This window comes from Catharus ustulatus, chromosome 24 (assembly GCF_009819885.2).
Source record: "Catharus ustulatus isolate bCatUst1 chromosome 24, bCatUst1.pri.v2, whole genome shotgun sequence".
Lineage (NCBI taxonomy): Eukaryota > Metazoa > Chordata > Aves > Passeriformes > Turdidae > Catharus > Catharus ustulatus.
The window spans coordinates 3,095,130-3,117,057 of NC_046244.1; the positions used below are offsets into that span (position 1 = coordinate 3,095,130).

The window sequence follows — 21,928 nt, forward strand, 5'->3', positions numbered from 1 at the left end:
CCAGTTTGTGAGAAGCCTGGTCCATACTGGAGCCTGGTTCTGTATTGGTCCCAGGTGCCAGAATTCCATCTCCTTGCACTTGGAGCTGTTGTTTGTGCAGGATTTGGGGTGTGCATGCTCAGGCTGGGTTTTTGATTCTGTGCTTGTCAGTGCTGTTCTCTTACCCAGATGAGAAATCCCCCAGATACACATTTTAAATTAAATCCAGTGGTTACTGTTGGTCATGGAGTTTTGTCCTTGTTGGTTTTTCTCAGAAGTTGCTACATTTCCTAAAGTTGTATCATGATGAATAATTATTCTGGGTGTGATACTGAGGAAACTGAAAGATGTAAATTTGTAAAAAATTTCTAAATCATTTTAGAATAGGGATGGTTTGTTTTAGCAGACCAACATCTTTTGATATGCAAAGTTTGAGGCCTTCTGGATTATTTTTTTTACATTTTTAAAATGTTTTCAGGGTACACTCCAGGGAAATTTTTGAGGTCCAAGAGACTATCAAGATAAGTAGCAGTTGTTGTTCTCAAAACCACTGCAGGAATGACATCTCCAGAGCTGATGGTGGGAATCTGGTGGGGTGGTACCTGATGGGTGTGAACATGGAGTGAAGGAACAAGGACAGGTGATTCTGGAAAACATGTGGTGTCTCTTGGAGAGTTTTCTCAACCTGAGTTGGTCAATAATTATCCCCACTAATACCTGACCACTTCCTTCATCAAGCTGGTGATGTCTTTGATTACAAAGATTAAAAATGGCCAGCTGAATCCCAAGGGTTCTGTGAACTGCTCAGCAAATGCCACCCAGTAAAGGCAGTGCCCTGGTTCCAGTGGGAGCTGCAGTTCCCAGCTGGGAGCAGGGCAGGGCTGCAGTGCTCATCTCAACCTCCCAACACCCTCTCCCAGCCCTTTGTGCCTCTATCCAGCAGCACCATTCCCTGCTGTGCTGGGCAGACGTGAGGGCATTCCTGCCTTGTATTGCTTTTGTGTGCTTATTAAAAAGGAATCAGCAGATCTGCTGAGTGCCTGGCTAATGGAAGCCAGATGTGGGCACTGCCGCCCGCTCTGCTTGACAAATCTGCAGCTTTTGGGATTTCACCAGCGTTGCTTATTATTTACAGAACGTAACTTGAGACAGTAGAACAAATTTTTAGATTAAAAAAATCAAGTGGTGTGGAATGTTATTAGCTGTGCAGACCAAACAGAGCAGTTTGCCAAGGGGGTGATGGACTGAATCTATGCAGTTCAGGCCCAGCAGCAGCAGCTCTGGGTTGGAGAACTGCTGGCCTTGTCACCAAGAAGGGAATGATCTGTTACCACCAGGATCAGTATCTGAGCTTGGAGGGCACTGTGAGCAATGCTCTTGTACTCTGAAATGCTTCTTCCATTTAAAAACAAAACCAAAACGTAAAACCTTGGCTCAGAACTCACCAAACCTTCAGAAATCCATTGTGGTGCTCAGTGCCTTTGGAGCACTGGTACTTTTCCTCTGGCCTGTTTTGAGCCAAACATTAGAAACCAGTGTTCCCTGTAGTTCCAGTGGCTGTGGGATTAAAAGTTCTACCCCATTAGAGTAGTGTAGTCTTGCTTGTAGTGCTTCAGACCCCTCTTCTCCAGGAACTACAGCATATGAGACAGGCTGGCACAGGGGATGTGTGTCTGAAGGATGGTTCATGTAAAACCCACTGCACAGTGAAGCACAGTCCCAATTATCCACCCTCCCTGAATGCAGGATGGGAAATGTCTCAGCAGAACATTATTGCTTGGCCACTGTTAATTAAAACCCACCTAAGGCTGCAGACAGCCACTCTTTGAACTTGTCAGTAGGTGCCATAGAGAGATTTAAAAGCCAACAGGGGCTTCTTTGATTAGTGATCTTTTGCCATTTTTCTCTTTCAGAAGTTACTAAGTAGGGCAAGCAGCAAGATGTGAATTATACTGGTTGGAATTCTTTAATTTCTTTGGAACTTTTGTCTCAACGTTTTGCATTCATGGAGGCAAACACTTTTGTTTACTGCTTTGTAAGATTCTAGTAGGTAAAAACAGGCATGTGTTGTTCATCCATTTGTAGGTTTAGAAAGACAAGAATGCTGTACCTGGTGCAGGTGAATCCTGCTTCTATCTAAGGAATTAAGGGGCAGGAGAGGTGACTTGCTCCAGAGCTGCAGTACTTTAATAGCACAGCTCTAACCACTGCATTAAGGGTGGTCAAAAACTTGAAGGAAAACAAATCTTTAAAGGGTGCCCAGGCTTTAGGTATGGGACAGGGGGAAAGGTCACAAGGGAATGAGGCTCCAGAGAAAACATCTGCAGATCATGGACCCCAGAAGGTGAGTGCTCTCTCCTGGTGGTGGGAAGCTACAAAAGCAAAGGTAGCACTCCTTGGGACCTTCCTCCTATCCCTGGATCAGAAAGGCTGGAGCTCCTTGTGCAGGGTTTTACAAAGAGTCAGGATGGGAAGGGAGAGCACTAATCCAAAATGGTGCATTTGGCTGGGAAATTTGTAACAGCAGTAGCCTGGAAGAGCTGTGAAATACCACAGAGCAGCCCCAGAGTGATGCTGCTGGGAAGGGACAGGCAGTGAAGCAGGGCTCAGCAGCCTGTAACACAATTCTTCAGGGGCAGGGCGTTCCAGGAACTTGAAGGAATTCAGAGTATTATTTTTTAACAAAATTCTGCTAAGGGAGGAACCAAGCCTGCAGTTCTGTGGCCAATATCAACCTCTGATGGCTGTCAGCCCACAAGTGTGTGTCCTTCTTATTGTCATTTTTAATACACACACAGAAAGGTAAAGTATGTTAAACCCTGCTGTGGGGACTCTAATTAATGAGGAGTTTTCTTCTGTCTTAATTTAACTGCATATTCCTATTTCCATAACCATGGAATTTGCAGTCTCCTGGCACTGTCCATTGGTGAGAGCCCTCTCTAGGTTTTTGTACTCTTATTTTCTTTAGAGCAGTGAGAAGAAATGGTCAAATCAGTCAAACTGCTGATACATACATCCCTGAATGTTCAGAGAGTATATGCTGCTTAGGTCAATTCTTCCTACTAATTGAGCTAATTGCCTCTTCGTTTTAGACAAAATGGTTCTGTGTCTCATAGAAATGTGTGAGTAGACACCACATCTTCCAGATCCAAGTCTTCCAGGATCTCCAGGCTGTGTTTGTGAAGACCTGGGATTTTGGAAGGCTTTATACTCCAGAATGGCTGGAGCTGTGTGTGCAGAGAGGTGCCAGGGGGAGGGAGGCTGCCCCAGGTGATCTCTGTGTTCTCTGCTGCAGGACCCAGGCACAGCGCGTGCGGAAGCCCCGGTGCTGCAGGGGACCCCAGGGGCTCCTGCCCCGCTACCTGGAGAGCCAAGCAGAGGGCCAGGAGCAGCTCTTCAAACTCACTGACAACATCCAGGATGAGTTGTGAGTACACAGCTACTCTGGCTGCTTCTGCTCTGCTTGCTGCCATCATGTCTTCATGTCTAAAACTGCTTCACACACAGACACGTGTTCAGTCCTGGGCCCTTTGAGGGGCTGCAGTGTGTCCAGGGAAGGGAACAGAGCTGGGGAGGGACTGGAGCACCAGGAGTGTCTGAGAGAGCTGGGGGAGATCAGCCTGGAGGAAAGGAGGCTCATGAGCAACCTTGTGGCTCTCCACAGCTCCCTGACAGGAGGGTGCAGCCAGTCAGGCTCTGCTCCCACAGAACAGGGGACAGGAACTAGGGACAGGATGAGAGGAAATGGCCTGAAGTTGCACCAGGGGAGGTTCAGGTTGGATATTGGGGTAAATTCATTCATGCAGAGTCACAAAAGCCCTAGCATAGCTTCCCAGGACAGTGGTGCAGTCACCATCTGTGGAGGGATTGAAAAGCCATGTGGATGTGGCACTTGGGGACATGGATTAGTGTTGGCCTGGGCAGTGCCAAATCATTGGATTTGATGATCTCAGAGCGCTTTTCCAACCCAAATAATTCTGTGATTCTCCAGGGGGAATATCAGTTTGCTGGGTTGGGGTCTAAGGACAGAATTCATCACGTGCTCCATCTCCACCACAGTTACTGATCAGCTGTGTCAGGGGAGGGTGTGACAGATGCTGTGTCTGTCACCCACCAGAGCATCAGCCAAGGCAGGGTCAGAACTGCTGCTGGTGGAGCTGGCAGAGGGAGGTGCAGGTTCAGCAGGGTCACTTGGTGTCACCAGTGCCACTGGGCAGGCTCCATGTGCCACTGCAGGTTCTGCCTGAGGGGGAGATTGCAATCTGCCACTTGTGGCCCTGGGAGTTCACATTTGGGGTATCCTGTTTCCTTCTCCTTTCAGGATCTTTGTGCCTATTCAGGATGGCTCTTAGGCAGGGAGACTGGAAAGAGCAATTTGTGACCAAAGAAAATCAGCAGTGTAGCCCATAGCAGAGCAGTGGCCTTTGTCATCGAGCCATGGTGTTCATTCACTGTGACTCTCACCATCAGGAACATCATTCAGCAGGAACACAGTGTTTCTTGTCATGGAAAATAAGTACAAAATTATGCCTCTGACTTTTATCCTAGTATCATAATCAGAAACACATTTGAAGACCTGATTATTTGCATATTTTCCTTCAGAGTTAAATCCATAAAAGGGGATTTAATACCTTGCTCTACTGTTCTAACTAAATGTTTCCACATTTTTTTCCAGTTAGGCTCGCTGTTTCACTTCTGGAAAATATTGTGTAATTACTTCCTGATGTTGTTAAAAACCCCACAAATTCTCCAGAGATCTGGTTGCTTCTACTTTGTTCTACTGGATCATGTTTCATTTAATTTTTCATGTTATTAATTTGAGATATTTTTAATAGTGTGGATGTATGGGTTTAAAAAAAAAAGTTGCGTCTTGCAGTAGTGTCTGAAAAGGTTAAAAATACCCATTTTAAGAACTAGACACTGAGAAGAAAATAACAGTTGGCAAGAGCAAAGGTAATGATGCATGACTCAAACTTAGAACAAAATGTAGAGCCTGAACTACAAATTAGCTAATGTTTCTGGGCTTCTCCATTAACTCACTGACCTCTGCTTCCATTGCTCAGAATATATACATGCCACCAGTGAAAGTCCTGTAAGGAGAAGTTCATGCATCATGGTTGTTCTTACAGAGCAAATGCAACCCTTGGTCATTGCCCAGGTGCTTCCCCTGAAGCTGAGAGCAGCTCTCAGTGCCCCTGGATGTCCTGGTGCCCTTGGTGGCATCCTGGCCCTGCTGGGTCTGGGGCCTCCCTCAAACATTGCTGTTTGATGTGCCTGTCCAGGGCACCAGGCTGTTCTTCTGCAGCTGTACTGCTGCTCTGCGTTTAAATTAAGTTTTCTGTGACACTTCATAAAAAATGTCCTTTCCATCCTAGTTAACTAATTTCAAAGGCAGAACCTTACCCTGAAGTGTTTGAACTCCAGTGGAAAACTGCAGGGCAGCTGCTGATTTCCAGAACTCTGTTAATGTTGTCTTTCACCTGGGTTCCCCTAAGCTGAAATCCAGTTTGTTTTATTTAATGGAACAGTTTTTTCATTCCTTCCTGGAGCTTCATCCAAGGTCAGAGCTGGGCAAAGCTTGTTCCAGGCCCTTTTCAGTGAGGCTGGTTGTGCCCTGTTCAGCACTGACATGGCAGTGGGGGTTGGAGTTGGTGTGTGCACCTTTGCCAGTGTGAGGGGAGCAAGGGCAGGGACACAGCACAGAGGGAAAGGCAAGTTCAGTGCAGAGCAGAATCCTTGAGAGGACTGGGAATACAGAATTACTGGAGTTATCCTTTTATACCACAAAAAGAAACCATGGCCTGACCTCTTGCCATATTTTTGGCTATTAACATACCTTTTATAGCTCTGGGTTTATTTGGCTGCAGATCAGAGCAGCTTGTGCACAGTGATGTTTAACTGATAGAGCCAAGGATGCATTTGGAGATGGGGAACTTTTCTGTTTACCAGAAACACGAGTTAGTGACACAGGTCACTGATTTCTAAGCCAGTGGAGGATTCTGCAGGGTGTGAGGGCAGCAGGCAGGTTTGTGTGAGCAGAGGCTCAGAGGGCAGCAATTGGGAACCTGCCTGAAGCAGCAGAATCCTCCTTTACAGATGCTTGTCAGCCCTGGGGACTGTTGGCAGAGCTTTTTTACTCTATTTAGCACTACTGTTATTACTTTACTCAGCTATAATTCCACATTCAAGTTGCTGAATTTTTCAGCATTTAAAAAGCCCCATAATGAGGTTCATTTCAGTAGTAAATCAGAAGTGGGAGAGAAGCATTTGTGTGTTCAGCTTCCATTTCACTTTTGCACCTTACAGTTATTCTTTTACACACCAGCCTTTCCAGCCATCATAACTCTCAATATTCCTAACTCACTCTTCTCTCCCTCTTCCTATTCATCACTCAGCCTAATCTCCCTGGGGAAACCTGCTTGCTGCTTAACCTCTCACCCCTTGTTAAACAGCTAATTTCTCTTTTCTGCTACTGATCCTGGCAGCAGGTTCAACTTGTTTTTGGTTTGGAAGGCAGGGAGGTGTGGGGAGCAGGGAAGCACAGGAGGGTTACAGGATAGTTCTTGTCATAAATGTCTGCAAACCTTTCATGTACCAGCTCTGCAACTGAAGTTAGTAGCAATTAAGCTTCAGCATTAGGACTTGCAGTGCTCCAGAGCAAGGAAATTACTGTTCCTAAGTCCTTGTCAAAGGACATTTTTATGTGTCCCTGTAAAAAAGCTGGTGGCCAGGCAGGCAGCACTAATATTTGATTTACAGCATGACCTTTTTATAACTAGGTAAGAGTGTCCTTCATCAGCTCCATTTCTAAACAGTTTAAATTAAATACAGATGAATTGTACATGCTGCACTACTACATTTTCTGATGGACTCTAAAGGGCAGGTGAAGACACTGGTTAATTTGCTGGTTTTAGCTTTAAGCCAATAACATTTTCTCCTTTGTTGCAGTTTCATCGCCGTGGAGAACATCGACAGGTACTGTGTGCTCATCTCCTCCAAGGCTGTGTATTTCCTCAAGAGTGGGGACTGCATGGACAGGGATTCCATATTCCTGGAGGTCAGGTATGATGACCTGTACCACTGCCTGGTGTCCAAGGACCACGGGAACATGTACATCCAGCTCACCAAGAAGGCTGTGAACACCAGCAGTGGTGTGGCCATGCCAGGCCCGTCCCAGCAGCGGCCCATGGTGAGGAGCTGGCTCCGCTTGCACCCTGTGCTCCCCTTGTCACCAAAGGGTTGCTTTGGCTCCCTTTGCACCCTGTGCTCCCCCAATCACCAAAGGGTTTTAGTACAAATTTGGCTCCTCTTGCACCCTGTACTCCCCTCATCACCAAGGGTTTTAGTGACAGGCTTTGGGCTTTGGCTCCCCTTGCACCCTGTGCTCCCCTTGTCACCAAAGAGTTTTAGTCACAGATTTGGCTCCCCTTGCACCTTGTGCTCCCATCATCACCAAAGGGTTTTAGTCACAGATTTGGCTCCCCTTGTCACCAAAGGGTTTTAGTCACAGATTTGGCTCCCCTTGCATCCTGTGCTCCCCTTGTCACCAAAGGGTTTTAGTCACAGATTTGGCTCCCCTTGCACCCTGTGCTCCCCTTGTCACCAAAGGGTTTTAGTCACAGATTTGGCTCCCCTTGCACCTTGTGCTCCCCCAATCACCAAAGGGTTTTAGTCCCAGATTTGGCTCCCCTTGCACCCTGTACTCCCCTGATCACCAAATGGTTGCTTTGGCTCCCTTTGCACCTTGTGCTCCCCTCATCACCAAAGGGTTATTTTGGCTCCCCTTGCCCCTTGTGCTCCCCTTCTCACCAAAGGTTTTAGTCACAGATTTGGCTCCCCTTGCACCTTGTGCTCCCATCATCACCAAAGGGTTTTAGTCACAGATTTGGCTCCCCTTGCACCCTGTGCTCCCCTGATCACCAAGTGTTTTAGTCCCAGGCTTTGGCTCCCCTTGCACCTTGTGCTCCCCTTGTCACCAAAGGGTTTTAGTCACAGGCTCTGTTCTGTCAGCACTGAAAACAGCCACTGCCCAGGTTTTACAGGGACTGGAGAAGTGGCTCCTTAAACTCCTGAGAAAGCTGAAGAAAGGAAAACCCTGAAATATTCTTGCAGGCAGAAAAGTAACAGAAAGAAACATGTATTTACCTGTGAAAGGCTTTTAACTTTACCACATGAATGGAACTTGTGTACTTTGCTGTCTGTCTCATCTTCTCCTACATGGAGTGTTTTTTTACTGTGAGGTCTCTAACACTGGAAGCAGTGTTTCTATTTTGTGCCATTACAGAAGTTGCTCAGGGGCTGTTCTACAGGCCTAGTTACAAGCTCAGCCCAGACCCAGCCAGTTCACATTCCAAACAGACCAGCCAGGTAAAAGGTGGAAGGGAAGGCAAAGGAAATAAGCTCAGATATGGCACAGGGTTCCTGCTCTCACCCTTGAATATCTGTGTGTGCCTGGTGCTTCTTCCTTGCTCCAGCCTCAGTCCTGAGCAGGAAACCCCACTGAAACCTTTCTGTCCCTTACCTCACATCTAAAATCTATTATGTTTTAGCTAGCACATTAAGAAAAATCCCCTTTATTTCTGCAGGTGAAAGTGAAATCAGAAGCTCTGGCAGTAAAGCTGGCCCAAGAAATCAACTATGCAAAGAGCCTTTATTATGAGCAGCAGCTGATGCTGAGACTTAGTGAAAATCAAGAGCAACTCGAGCTGGACTCTTGAAAATCCACTTCCTCACTGCCAGAAAAGAGCTGCAAGTACCAGGCTGGAGCCAGAATTGTGTGACTAGAGAAGGAAAAAAATATAATTTTAGTATTTAGAGAAAAAAAAAAGAGGTGGCTTTTCTTTTTTAAGCACTAATTGTATAACAGAGGTGTAGCTGACACAGCTTTGGGGCTGGGAGAAGCCCTGTATTTTGCTAACATGTATATATGTACAAGTGTCCATGTAAATATGACAGGCAGTGGGTTGGGTATAAATATGAGTCTGTTTACTGTGTAAAGAAATTAAAGGAGCTCTACTGAGTCGTACTGCACTACCTGACACAAGCCCTTCTCTCTCTCTATCTTTTTTTTCCCTTGAAAAAACTGATTTTCACAGTGCAGGAATGTAGATAAACCTTTAAAAATAAAATTAAGAATTAATTTCAGCTGTTGGAGCACAAGTGTTCTGTGGTTTGGAGCTTTAACACCATGAATAGGGTGCATTAATGCTGTGATTAAGGGGCATTGGTTGGGATTTTTGTTGGTTTTTTCTTAACTCAGGTAAATACAGGAGACCCAGTCTTGCACTGAAATGTCAGCCTCCTTTTGAACAAAAAAATTGCATTTTGGTAAATAATACAGGGAGGGTTCAGTTTGACATTCACAGTCTACATCTCAGGGCCCCTTTTCTGACTTGGTTTTGAAGTAGTTGAAGTGAGCAGCCTTGGAAATTGAACCTTGAACTTCAGATTTTTCCTTCCCTCAGGTGGAGGAAGGGCAGGGGGAGAGGAGGTCAGCTGGTTGGACTTTAGAAGTAAACTTCTAAATAATAAAAATAACAAGTTTATTTTTTTCCCCTGATGTTGTATACCACTTGAGTATTTGTCTCATTAACTGTAACCCACAGAAGAGGGAGGAAGGAGTGCTCTTGAACACCTTAACCCACAGGAACTGGAACCCTCAGTGTCACATTTACTCCCTGGAGGTGCCAGCTTTGGGAATGAAGACACAGCTCTCCTGTAACTGCTGAGTAACCTGGCTTTAGAAACCTTTTGATTCAGTGTAAGTAGAGCTTTAAAAGGTAATTTGAAGGTAAAGTCCTTTCATGAAGACACATGAGAATATTTTGGTGCTGCAGGTTAGAATGAAAGGTGGGGAGGGAAAACAAGGAGTAGTTCACTGCTGTGTTGAGCATTTGCAGGGGGTGGATGGAGTACCTGTAACCATCCATGAGGAGAGGATGTACAAACACCAGAGCAGTCATTGAACACCCTTGGAGTGCCCTGAACTGTGTGAAAAAACCTGTCCAGCTTCAGGGTGTGTTAAAGAGTAGATGAAACAACACCTCAGGCAGGAAGAATTGTCTCTAACTGGTGAAGAGACCCCACACAGCATGGAAATGACACATGGAAATGACACCTTTCCATGTCCTTCTCTGCTCTCCTCCCCTTTCCTTGCCTGTTTTCCCAGTCCTCTCATGCCCTTGGCACAACTTGTCACATCTTTCCTGTCCTCCCTTTTCCCATCCTTTCCACCTTTCCTTCTCCCCCTTTCCCTGCCCTCCCCTTTATTGTCCTGCACTCTCCTCCTGTCCTCTCCTCCCTGGCCCATGGTTTCACTCCAGTGCTCCTGCAAAAGTGAATAAACCCAGGGGCTGTGTCCACACTGTCCCTGCTGGGAGCACCCCCCAAACTGCCCCTGTCCCCAAGGCTGACTCCAGGACAGAGGCATCACTTGTCTGCCCACTCCTGAGACAGGAAATGTCCTCACTTTCTAACTGGAAAAAAGAAACTTTCAGACTCTGAAAGCAGGTGGGAGGTTCTGTGTGTCCCTGTGCATCTGTGGCATTTCACAGTGGAAATCCCTTTTCCTTGCCCCCATTGCTGGATCATGAATGATGCTGCTCCCAGCAGCTCCCACACTGTGATGGGAGCATGGGGCAAACATGAAGAGCACCCTCCCCTCCCTCTGCTCCTGACAGTCCCAGAAACTCCCTGGGATGATCCATCTGAGCAGCCCAGTCCCAAAGGCTGCTCTCCAAAGCAGTGCAGTGTTTACATTTTTGTGGGGAGAAGCTAAGTGGCTAAATGGGCCCCATCTCAAACCAGAGCTCTAACCAGACATTTCCCAGTGACAGGGACCTTTTGATCTCTTCACTATCTCATTTCCTAGACTGCATGATGCTTTTCAGCATTTATCTATTTTCTCTTCAGTAAAATACTTGGTAACATCTTAGCCCAACCATATATATATATTTTAAACTTCTTTTTCTCTCTAAAGCACTGTTCAGTAGGAACCTGCTTCCTCCAGTGCACAACCCACTGGGCTGACAAATCCTCTTAACCCTTGCAGTGTTTTCCTCCTCAGAGGAACCTGCCTTGATTTCCTGCTCACAGTGACTTCCCCTCTGGCACCTCATGCTGAAAAAGCAGCTTTCAGTGAATATACTCTCTTTACATTACAGGTTGTTGCACAAATATTAAAAAAACCAAACAACAACAAAGCAAAATCAAAACACATTTTAATTAAGTCAAGAGCTGCTCAAAATCCACTTACACAAGTTTTCTTCTGACAGTCACACTGTGCATGTGTATGCTTCTGTACTACTTCTTTTAATATATGCACCCACCCCCAAATGTACATATACTTCAAAATTCTCTTGAAAAGCAAAGGCTGTGTTCCAAACTCCTCTATTCCACCCTCCTAAAGGCAGGCTTGTTGCAAAGAAAGAAAAACCTTATTTTTCTGAAATTAAATAAAGTTTAAAAAAAATTACAAAAATAAAATAATAAAAATAAAATCAGATAATAACATAATAAAATGTGCCCAGAGCTTCAGACTCTGGTCTGGATTGCTGCAGCATTCCAGCTTGACAACACACTCTTACTCCACATTATGTTGCTTAATTTTATCAAATGCAGGACTGGGACAAAGCACTTCCAAACTCCCCTTGCATTACAGGTTTGACTTTCTTGCAGCCCATTTCTTACAGCTGCTGGTGCCCTCCCAAATGGTCTGACAGCTCTGACAGAGGGCTCAGGGCAGCACAAACCCATCTGCCTTCCTCTGCAAGAACCATCCCTGGCCCAGAAAATGTTTTGTTAACAGGACTGGGAGCAGTTTGACCCAATCATGGAGTTTTCAGGGTCTCCAGCAGCAGATTCTGTGGAGTGGAGGAATGTGAGACAAGCTCAGCCCCAGCTGGGTCTGTGACCAGCCCTGCTCTTGCCTCGGGTGCAGGAGAGGGCAGAATCTGACAAGGATTCCTGCCAGAAAGAAAAGGTTACTCATTAACCACTGACAAACACTGGGGAAAAAACAGTCATATTGTTTTGCTCAGTGGAACCACAGCACATTTTTGGCCAGCAATACAAATGCTGTGGATGCAAACTGTAGTTCCCTCAGAAGGGTCAGCTGTGCTCAAGGCCTGGGGACACTCATGATGAACAGAGAGTCCCAGAATCCCAGACTGGTTTGTGTGGAAGGGACTTTAAAAACATCCAGTCCTCCCCCTGCCATGGCAGGGACACCTTCCACTGTCCCAGGCTGCTCCAAGCCGTGTCCAGCCTGGCCTTGGACATTTCCAAGGATGAGGCAGCCACAGCTTCTGTGGGCAGCCTGTGCCAGGGCCTCCCACCTGTGCCAGTAATATTTAATTTATACATAACAATTTATACACAACCCAGTGTCACACAGGCTTGGCTACTTTGGATTTTTGGGTTTTCTTCTCTGTAGCTGACTCTGCACTGCCTGACCCTGTGCCCAGCACAAAATGTGGGCAGGAGGAACCCTCAGCCTGCTCTGGGCTGACTCAAAGCACTGAAAGGCCATGGGCCAAGTAAACAGCTTCCATGTGCATTTCCATTTTGGATAAATGGCTGGGTCACCCAGAGGACAAGGGCTGTGGATGGGAGCTGCAAAACAATGGGTTCTGAAAATGCCAGCAGAAAAGTCCCCTGCATGCTGCAGCTGTAGAGGAATTCTAATAAATAAAGGAGAAATCCATCATACCAGCTACCCCTCAGCCCTCCAGAAACCACAAAAGCAAACATTTGCTGTGCCCCAGGAGGGTGAGTCACCATTCCCAAGGACTGCTGCTCCAAGGCCTTTGGCAAACAACTGACATCCAGCCCTACAAACCAGCAGCTATCAAAATAATGATGGAGCAAAAACCTGTGCCTGCCTGCAGGGTTAACTGGAGGGAAAAAATAAAATCATTTTTACAAGTAACCCAGTATTTGCATGGCCAGACCTCCCCTCCACAGCAGGAGCATCACCACTGCTGTCTCCCCTCTGCCAAGGGGCAATTCTTCCATTCATCCTTCTTCTGGATTTCTTTGAATCTCAAAGTATTGAGGAAACAATATTTGAGGTAAACATCCCAGAAATCTGAAGATTCCATTCAGTGCTACCTTCTATGCCAGAACACATCTTTATTTGTGGTATAAAAGTGCTTGCACAATCCTTCACAGGATTATCCAGAGACAGCATCCTTGTGCCCCCAGTTCAGACAGGCAAATGTTCCAGAATTTTGTGTTTAAATGGGTGTAATCATTATTTCTGACCTGGCTCAGTACAAAGCTGACTCCAATCATGCTATTTATAGTCATGGAATTATTTGGCTTGGATGTTTCCATGCATGGGACATCTATCCTGAGTCTGTGCTTCACCTTCACTGGAAAATTTTATTCCTTATATCTGGTCTGAGTCTCCTCTCCTTCACTATCAGACCACTTTCTTTTCTGCAGCTGCAGGCCCTGCTAAGAAGTTTGTCCCCATCTTTCTAGTAAGGCCCCTTGAAATAGTGGAGGGGGCTCTAAGGTGTCCCTGGAGCCTTCTCCACTCCAGGCTGGCAACCTCCAGCTCTTCCAGCCTGGCTCCAGAGGAGCTCCAGCCTTTGGAGCATCTCTGTGGCCTCCTCTGGACCTGCTCCAGGTCTGTCCTGTGCTGGGGCTCCACACCTGGATACATTTCCTTCCTCCCTCCCTCCAGTGGGTGCCTCTAATCTGTACCAGCCTCAGCAGACAATGCCACCTTCACCTGGGACCTCCTTGTTTTGTGGCAGTTGTCATTCCTTGATGTTACTATCCATACATTTTGCTTCACAAACTCTAATCCCAGTTGCTGATCCTGTCCATAAAAAAAATATATATTTTAAACCAGAGCAGCATCTACCTGGAGAAATTCTGTGCTGCTGATAAAACCTTGTGAGCAAAAATAAACAGCTGCCAAGGTCATAACCACAGTGAGATCACACCAGAGCTGACATTTATAAGCAGGTTTAAGAGGCAACTCCCCCACTTTCAGCTTCCTGATTTCTAACAATAAAAATCCACATTACATGTACAACTTCACTGACCTTTCTTTCCACAGACACCTTTTTCCCTCTCCTTTGAGAGGGAAATCAGCATGCAGAAGAAGATGTATTTATTTATACATCACCCAGAACACATCTCAGCCCATCCAGGAATTCCCAGAGCAGTGCAGGAAGCTCTCCCAGTCTCAAAAACCAGCACCATTGTCAGGAGTCTGAGCAGCAGCATCAGTGACAGCCCAGCACTGCTGTGTGCCTCAGCCTTATGTGTGTATTCACTGCAAGATTATCCAGTGTCCATTTGCTGTGGGTTCCAGTGGAAATAACCCCACAGGGCACAGGACTGCACACGCACATCTCAATAACCCTACAGGACTGCACACTGACCTCAGTAACCCCACAGGGCACAGGACTGCATATCCACACCTCAATAATCCCACAGGACTGCACATCCACACCTCAGTAACCCCACAGGACTGCACTCACCCCCTGGCAGACCCAGCTCCTGAGGCTCTGAGCAGTTCCAGTGCCCCTTTCCCACATAAACCCTGAACCAGGCACCATTTCTGACAGAAATCATCACTGAGGGAGCACAGGCCCCATCCCAGGCCCTGAGCACCCACACCCACACAAACACACACAAACACCCACCAAAACACACCCACACACACCCACCCCACACCTTTCCCCCTGATCCCGCAGGTTCCCAGCACACAGCCCTGCAGCTCCAAGAGGAGCAGGAGCATTTCTGTTGGCCTGGCTCCTGTTCAGAACAGAAATATTTCCCTTGGCCTGCGCGAGTTGCCGGCCCGAGGAGCCAGTTTTCCATTCCCCCTCCCATTACTCTTTTTGATTGGCACTTTAATGAGGGCGCCGGGGGTCGACCCCCTGCCAGGGGGCCGGTTCATGCCCCGTTTATCTCACAGTCCTTGTAAGACTAAAATAACACGCCAGGCTGAGTTTCACTGGCTTGTGATCCCCCGGCCCACCGTGATGGATTGAGTGACTGCAGCAAGCTGGCAGCTGAAGTGTGTTGTAACACTATCTTTCTGTCAGCGCAACACAATGGATTTGCTGATTCCCGGCCTTTTCCCAGTGCTCGCCCTCACCATCGGCCCACGAGTTCCCAAAGTTCATTTTGCAGGGGGCTGTGAAGTGATAATAAATAACACAGCAAAGGTTAGGCCGAGCTTTGCTTGCCCTGCCCGGCCTGTGCTGCCGCAGGAGGGGCTGCGGTGCCAAGGCACAGGAACAGCCAGAAATCCAGAAATCCATAAATCTATAAATCCATCAAATCCACCAAATCCACCCCGACAGCAGCAAGGGCTCTGTGCTGCTCTTTGGGGGAGCTCCTTGTGCTGAGCCAGCACTTGGGGCACAGGGCTCCTCTCCCTGAACAGCCCAGGGTCCCTCCTGAAGAAAACTCCCTGAACTTCACAGACCAACAAGCCACAGGCCTTGTCAGTATTTTACTTATTTGTACCAATATAGCCCATAAATTCACTGGAATATCCAAGAATCCTGTGTGAAACCTGGATTATATTATAGATACCCTCCTTTAATATTCTAAACATTCAATATCCTCATATCTCCTCTATAGGAAAATCTCAAACAAAGGGTTTTTTTCCATTAAAATACTGGAGTCTAGGTCCTCTATTAACTGAGACCTCATCTCTGTGTCCTGTTTCCTCAATATCCCTTCCTTTTCCTTGTCACTATCTACAAAGTAAAGAACTTCCCTCAAATACTGGGGAGAACACTAAATTTTGGTTCTTGTCATCCCAGCCCCTCCCAGCCAGAGTGAACAAATGAGATCCACAACACAAGGGGCTCTTTACTTCCTGTATAAGAATTTTTGACAGCACAAACTTCAAACTAATGAGTCTCCTACACCCCAATAACCAACAATCAAACCAAATTAACCCTGGGGCTAGTAAGAAAGAAAGGCTTAGGACAGTTCTGTAGATCTGTATTTCCACAGTTTCTTTAAGGCCTTGCACAAAACAGTAACACAATCAAAAAAATATCCAAAATCAACTTTAGCAGTTCAGCTGCCATAATATCAATGTGTCATCAAATATTTCGTTGTGGGTACCTAGAACCCTTTTCCATCCCTGGGCTCTAGCTCCATCTCACTCTGGGCAGAAGTAAATGTGTTCCTGCCAATAGAAGAAATCACTAGAGAAAGACTGAGCAAAGAAGGTAAGAAAATGAGAATACAGTTGTTGAAGAGACTCGAAAATCAAGGAAAAATGCACCATGATCCAAAAATGATGAAGAAAAGAGATCAGACTGAGGAGCTGCTTGAGAAATTCACTACTCTCAATGGCAGCTGTTTGTATGGACCACACAAATCACTGCAGGATGCAGATTTCAACTCTCAGTGTCGCAGAAATGAGCCTCATGAGTTGAGGAACTTAATTTGTGAGAGAAGAGACAACCCCAGCCCGCAGCTGTTACAGCAGTGGCAGCACAGGAGGCTGCTCCTGGTGGGAGGTTGGCAGAGTGTGGAGTTGGTGCTGTGCAAACTGCTCCAGAGATCCCAGCTCGGTGCTGACCCCAACCCTGCAGATCCAGCACTCAGAACTGGGCACCCCAGAGCCTGCCAGCACAGCACAGGGACCAGGGGTGTGCCACAAACACCCTGGGGAGCTTCCCTGGAGCTGCCAGTGCTGCCTCTACCTCCCAGTTCCACCCCAGCTCGGACCTGCCCATGCAAACTGCAGCACCAAGCCCCACATGTTCCTCTGGGGAGAGCCAGACACTTACACCTCACCACAGAAGAGGGCATACTGAGCCTGCAGCCAGAAAGGCTGGGAAATATTAGGAGAAAAGAGTGGGTGGGGGAGCTCAAGGGACCAGTGGGAGGATGCGGGAAATCAGTAACACTGATCTGAATAACTGGTAACAATTATTAGATCTTTTTTGGTATGAATCATCTCAGAGACTCGTCATTTCAATGATGTCACTCAAGGGGCAGTAAAAAATACAGTAGAAGGCACCAACTTGCCGTGGCAGGGGTTTGGAGCCACAGTATGATTGGCCAAACAAGTCTGGGAAATTTCATCAATGCATCAAAAAGAGAGCAAGTTTGTGGAAATTTCATCAATGCATCAAAAAGAAAGCAAGTTTGTGGAGATTATCCACTCTGACAAGATCAGACAGACAAATTTGTCTTTGGCAAGATGATGATGTCACTTAGAGCTCTGATGAATCTGCCTGAACTGCTGGAGAAGGAGTAGTCTCACTTATCTGATGACCACTGACCTTGTCCCTACCCTCTCCCCGAGGGTAGAATTTGTATTTGAAGCAACAGGTTGTAAAGTCAGCCAGCCAGAACCACCCTGAGGGAACAAAACCAAACCAGAACAACAACACCACAGCCCAAACCAGGCAAACAGCAGAGTGAGTTTGAACAGAATCTGTTCTTGGGTTCATTCACCAAACCCACCCAAGATCTCCCATCCTTGCAGGGTAAGGGGCAGCAGAGCTGGTGCTGCCTTGTGCACACCTCAGCTCTTTTAATCCTCTTAAACAACAGCAGGAGAAGAAAAACTCTTTGATCAACAACCAGTAGCATCAGCAGGCTCAGGAACTCAACAGTAACCACCTCACAGTCCTCATCCCTTTCTCCACACCTTCCCCATAACACACTCCCTTTGCCCAAACTGCAGAACCATGGCTATTTTCTGCCAACATAAAACACCTTCATCACCCAGTCCATGTTTGCTTCTCACCTGTGGGCAAAACTGGATGCTGTCAGTGCTCCTTTGCAGCCAGTCACCTAAACCTGGCAGTGGCTGAGGAGCTGGGTGTGAACAGGCATTTACAGGGAGTTCCAAGAACTTCCTCGATCCAAAATGGGGGTGGAAACCATCCCTGTGTGTGGAGCAGAGCAGGAGGCAAAGCTGAAATGATTCACTGCTCCAGGAAGGCTCTCAGCTTCCTGAAATCAGGGATTATCTCCAGGTTGCTCTTCCCTTTTTAGACAGACAGCTCCCAGCATCTAGCATCCAGAAGTGCAGTGCCAGTAAGAGTTTCTTAAGAGGGTTCTACAACAGTTTTGGTTTTTTTTTTTACTTTTTGGACTTCTATGGAATTCAGGCACACAGAGAAAAATATAGGACTTGGCTCCTGGAAATACTGTCCATGAGAGAGCTGCTATTGGTTCCAGACCTTCCTTACCTATGATGAGAGAAAAGGGAAAGGGAAGGTTAGAGAACCCTACAGTCACAATTTCAGCACAGTGGTTTTCAACACAGGATTGAAGCAATCCAAGGTATGGCTCTCCAACAGACCTGTCACACCACAAACCAGAGATATGGTCTAAGAGAGAAGATCAAAAACTTCAGGCCTCACCAATGCCCTGATTATGATGGAGCAACCCAGGAACTTCATTTTCTTAGGAGCTTTCTGGGGAGGAGGGAGTGGAGACCCTGGGGATTTAGGGAAGGGTCAAGAGAAGAAGTCCAGCACGTGCATCTGGAGCACAGCCCATTTCAACAAGGTAATGTGAGTCTGAGCCAAGTACACCATGTTGAGTTATCAGTATCTATTATTAACCTAAAAAAATTAACCTTAATGGTTAGCATAATGCTATGTTTTTACAACATCTGTCAGCAATTATTTGTATTTACTTGCATTGCAAATGCAGAAGAAAAGTCAGAGAAATAAACACCAGAATTCCCACCAGTCTTGTGTTTTCCCACAAAGAATCTCTAATCATCACTGTTTAGACACTCACATTTGTTCCTTGCCCTCTCCAGCATGCAATTTCTTCCCAATCCTCTATGACCAGTAATTATCAGTCCTCATTCACCCTGCAGCAAATCTGGACTAACCCCTCTGCAATTAGTGGTGTTCACTTCAGGCTTCTTATAACAGAAATTAGAGCTATGATATTTCTTGGATGCAGAACAGTTCCTGCTCTCCCCTTGGCCATGCCTTGCCACAGCAAGAAGGGAGGCAGGGAGAGCAAGGGTTGTGCTCCAGTCGCACTCCACCTGTGCAAGGCAGGGTGAGGAACAGGTTAGCTGGGTGAAAAGTTCACTGCAAGCTGAGCTGTCTGTTTCTCTTGCTTAATTTATCCGATATTTGGCTAACCTTGCTCTGAACCCAGCCCCCAAGACCCCCTTCCTCTCATCCCTCCCCAGTGGGTTCATGTCAGCCAAAGACACCGCCTCTAATTCCCTTCTCCTGACCCTGCCGAGGGGAGCGGGGGCTGGGACACAGGGCCAAGCACAGAGCAGAGCCCGAGCACTGCACAGATAATCATTATTTATGCTCTAAACTTCAACAAGAGCAAACACAAAAGCCCTGGAGTCAGCAACATTGCCTGACACGGTGTTCCAGTTTATCAGCCTTCCCAAGGCTGGATGGCACTCCCACTGCTGCACACCCCCCCTCTATACACCCCCCTCCTGCACATCCCCCCCTCTGCACCCTCTCACCCTTCTGAGGATGCAGCACTTCCTAAAGCAGCTCATGATGGATCCCTGATCTCCCCAGCAGCCCCTGCCAGAGGACTGGACACAGTTCCCACATCCATAGCCTCTGGAATACCAGTTAACCCAGCGTGTCCATCACCTCATTTCTGCAGCTCAAGAGCCTCAAAAGGAACCTGACAGACAAATTTAAGTTTTTCAAAGCAGAGAGCAGTAGCTGCAGTGACACAGAACATGAGCAGGGAGAGCCTAAAGAGCTTTTCTCACCCCAAATCCCATAAATTCAGTGAAGGAAAAGCTAGAGGGTATCAAGATGCACTATTGCTGCTCTTTGAGAACAGGATTCCCTGATCCACAGACCTTTATACATCCATAAGCTGCTCACCCTGCAGAACACAGCCAAGGCTTGCTCAGAAGCTGCTGAGCAGTTTCCCTTCCCCTGGTAATCTACAGCTCCCTGCCCATCCTGCCCCTGTGCCCAAAAAATGGGTGACAAGAACCCCTGAGACTGCCCCTGCTGTGCAGGGCACTGCTCTGGGAACACTCTCCCAGCACCTCTGGGTTCCTCACGTCAGAGCTCGGTGCTGGTGATGCAAACTGCACAAAAGCTGCCTGGAACACGCGTTTCTGGCAGGCTCTCCTTGTTTTCCTGCTGTGCTCAGGACTGTTCCCAACACTCTTCACACAGCACAAAGTGTGTTTGATGGGCTTCTCAATGAACTGGGCACAGCTTCAGAGCAGGGCACAAACCAAACCTGCTGAGCTGTCCCTGCTGCACCGAGCAGCTGCTGCTCCCTTGGGTGTTGAACCTGCCCAGAATCCACACTTCCATTCCCACCTGCTGGCACCCTGCTCTCACCCCCTGCCCCTGAGAGGTGACTTAGGGTGTGCACAACATTCTGAGAATGGAGCAGAATCCAATCCAGTTAATGTATCCTGTAAATCTTAACTTCATCATTTTTGACCTGACAAAGAACCTCAAACTGTGCCATGGCTTTGACACACCTGAGCTGCCTCAGGTCCAGCAGAGACTCTCACAGACAATTTTTTATTTTCACAATTTGTATCATCAGAGTGCCCAAAGCTCCATTACAGTGTGCCTGCACACACAGAGTTCCTGTCCCACTGACAGGGAGGGCAGAAACAGTCTGACAGCTTTATAATAAGTGGAAATTCCTTGTGGTCTAAGAACAATATTAAATTTGTTTCTCAGGGTCAGCAGATGACCTCGCCTTTGACACATGGCTTCGTTTTTCTGGAAGCAGTGAACACTGGCCTAGTTCTGATGTGGTCACTAATTTAGTGACACCATCCATTCCAAACTTCACCACTCCCACACCAAAGTAGCAAAATACCAGTTTACAAAGAGTACTTTGAAATAAAAACCCCCAGGCCCTGCCAAAGCACATGATCCAGCACCACCCTCCCCATCTAATGCTCCATTTTTTCAAGGCATGAAAATTGCTGAGAAGAGCCAAGTAAGGTTGTCAGGAGGACATGAAATTTCAAACTGCTACATAAATAAACTGAGGATACACAAAAACCCCTCAGCCCACGTGGCATAACTCATAATTCTCGTGGTACCTGTATTCCTCAACAGTAGGGCCAGCACAGGTACTCACCACAGCTTCAAATAATTAATCTATAAAATAACTAACAACATTTAATTTCCATACAAGGAATCCTTTGTGCAAACTTTGTTATGGATTTCAATGCCTCTTCAAAAGTGGTGGAATTAGTCATGGCTGGGTAAAAAGGAACAGGATTGTTTCAACTGGTGAGAGAGAAAGTCAATCACAGAGCTCAGTGCCACAGATCCCTGTTTGCTCCTTCCAGGCACTGCACAGAAAAGCAAAAGTACTTCAAAAGATGCCATACCTGCATAATTAAAGGTAAGCTGAATGCAGTGAAGCTCAAATTGTTTACAGGTGCAGCTTAACAATCACCTAATTAAAAAAACAGACTGCACATAGTTGATGCAGCCATTTTAATAATTCAGCCCCAAACCCCAGAGTTTGTTCATAACAGAAAAGAGCTTGTGAAAACACTGAGAGAGAAAACTTCCACTTTAAAAATACAGGAGAGCAATTAACAGGTCAAGCTTCAAAGGAAATCTATGTCCTCTTCTCCATGTATCCAACTTAGAGGCTTCTGTTTGTGGGAAAAAAAACTCAGACAAAACCAAGACAAAAAGCACCACAAACGTGCAAACTCCAATACCTCCATCCCCTGCTCCTAAAAACCATCCCACATCATGAAAATGTAAGAGGGCAACAATCAGAAATTCCCCCTTCAGCCTCTCAGGCAGATCCTTCAGCTCTAGCTGGCTCCTGGGGAAGATTTTTGCCCCCCATGACTGCGGCCAGCCCCTCACAGACACAAAGCTCCCCTCCAGGCTCGGGGCACAGTTCAGTGCCTGCTGGGGAACAGGCTCAGCTCAGACACAGCCCCGGACTCCAGGGTCAGAGTCAACACTGGGAGATCCAGGAATGA

At 46.8% G+C, this 21,928-nt stretch overlaps 1 protein-coding gene across 4 annotated transcripts in view; it reads left to right on the top strand.

The window, feature by feature from the left end:
• VPS13D (vacuolar protein sorting 13 homolog D) overlaps positions 1-8,795 on the top strand; it is a 98,959-nt gene extending 90,164 nt beyond the window's left edge. For all 4 annotated transcript variants that reach the window (XM_033079338.1, XM_033079340.1, XM_033079339.1 and 1 more), the window contains 3 exons: positions 3,275-3,406; positions 6,928-7,168; positions 8,565-8,795. In XM_033079338.1, the coding sequence (XP_032935229.1) occupies positions 3,275-3,406; positions 6,928-7,168; positions 8,565-8,696 (505 nt within the window). In that variant the 3' untranslated portion in view covers positions 8,697-8,795. The remainder of the gene's footprint in view (positions 1-3,274; positions 3,407-6,927; positions 7,169-8,564) is intronic.
• The last annotated feature ends 13,133 nt before the right edge of the window (positions 8,796-21,928 follow it).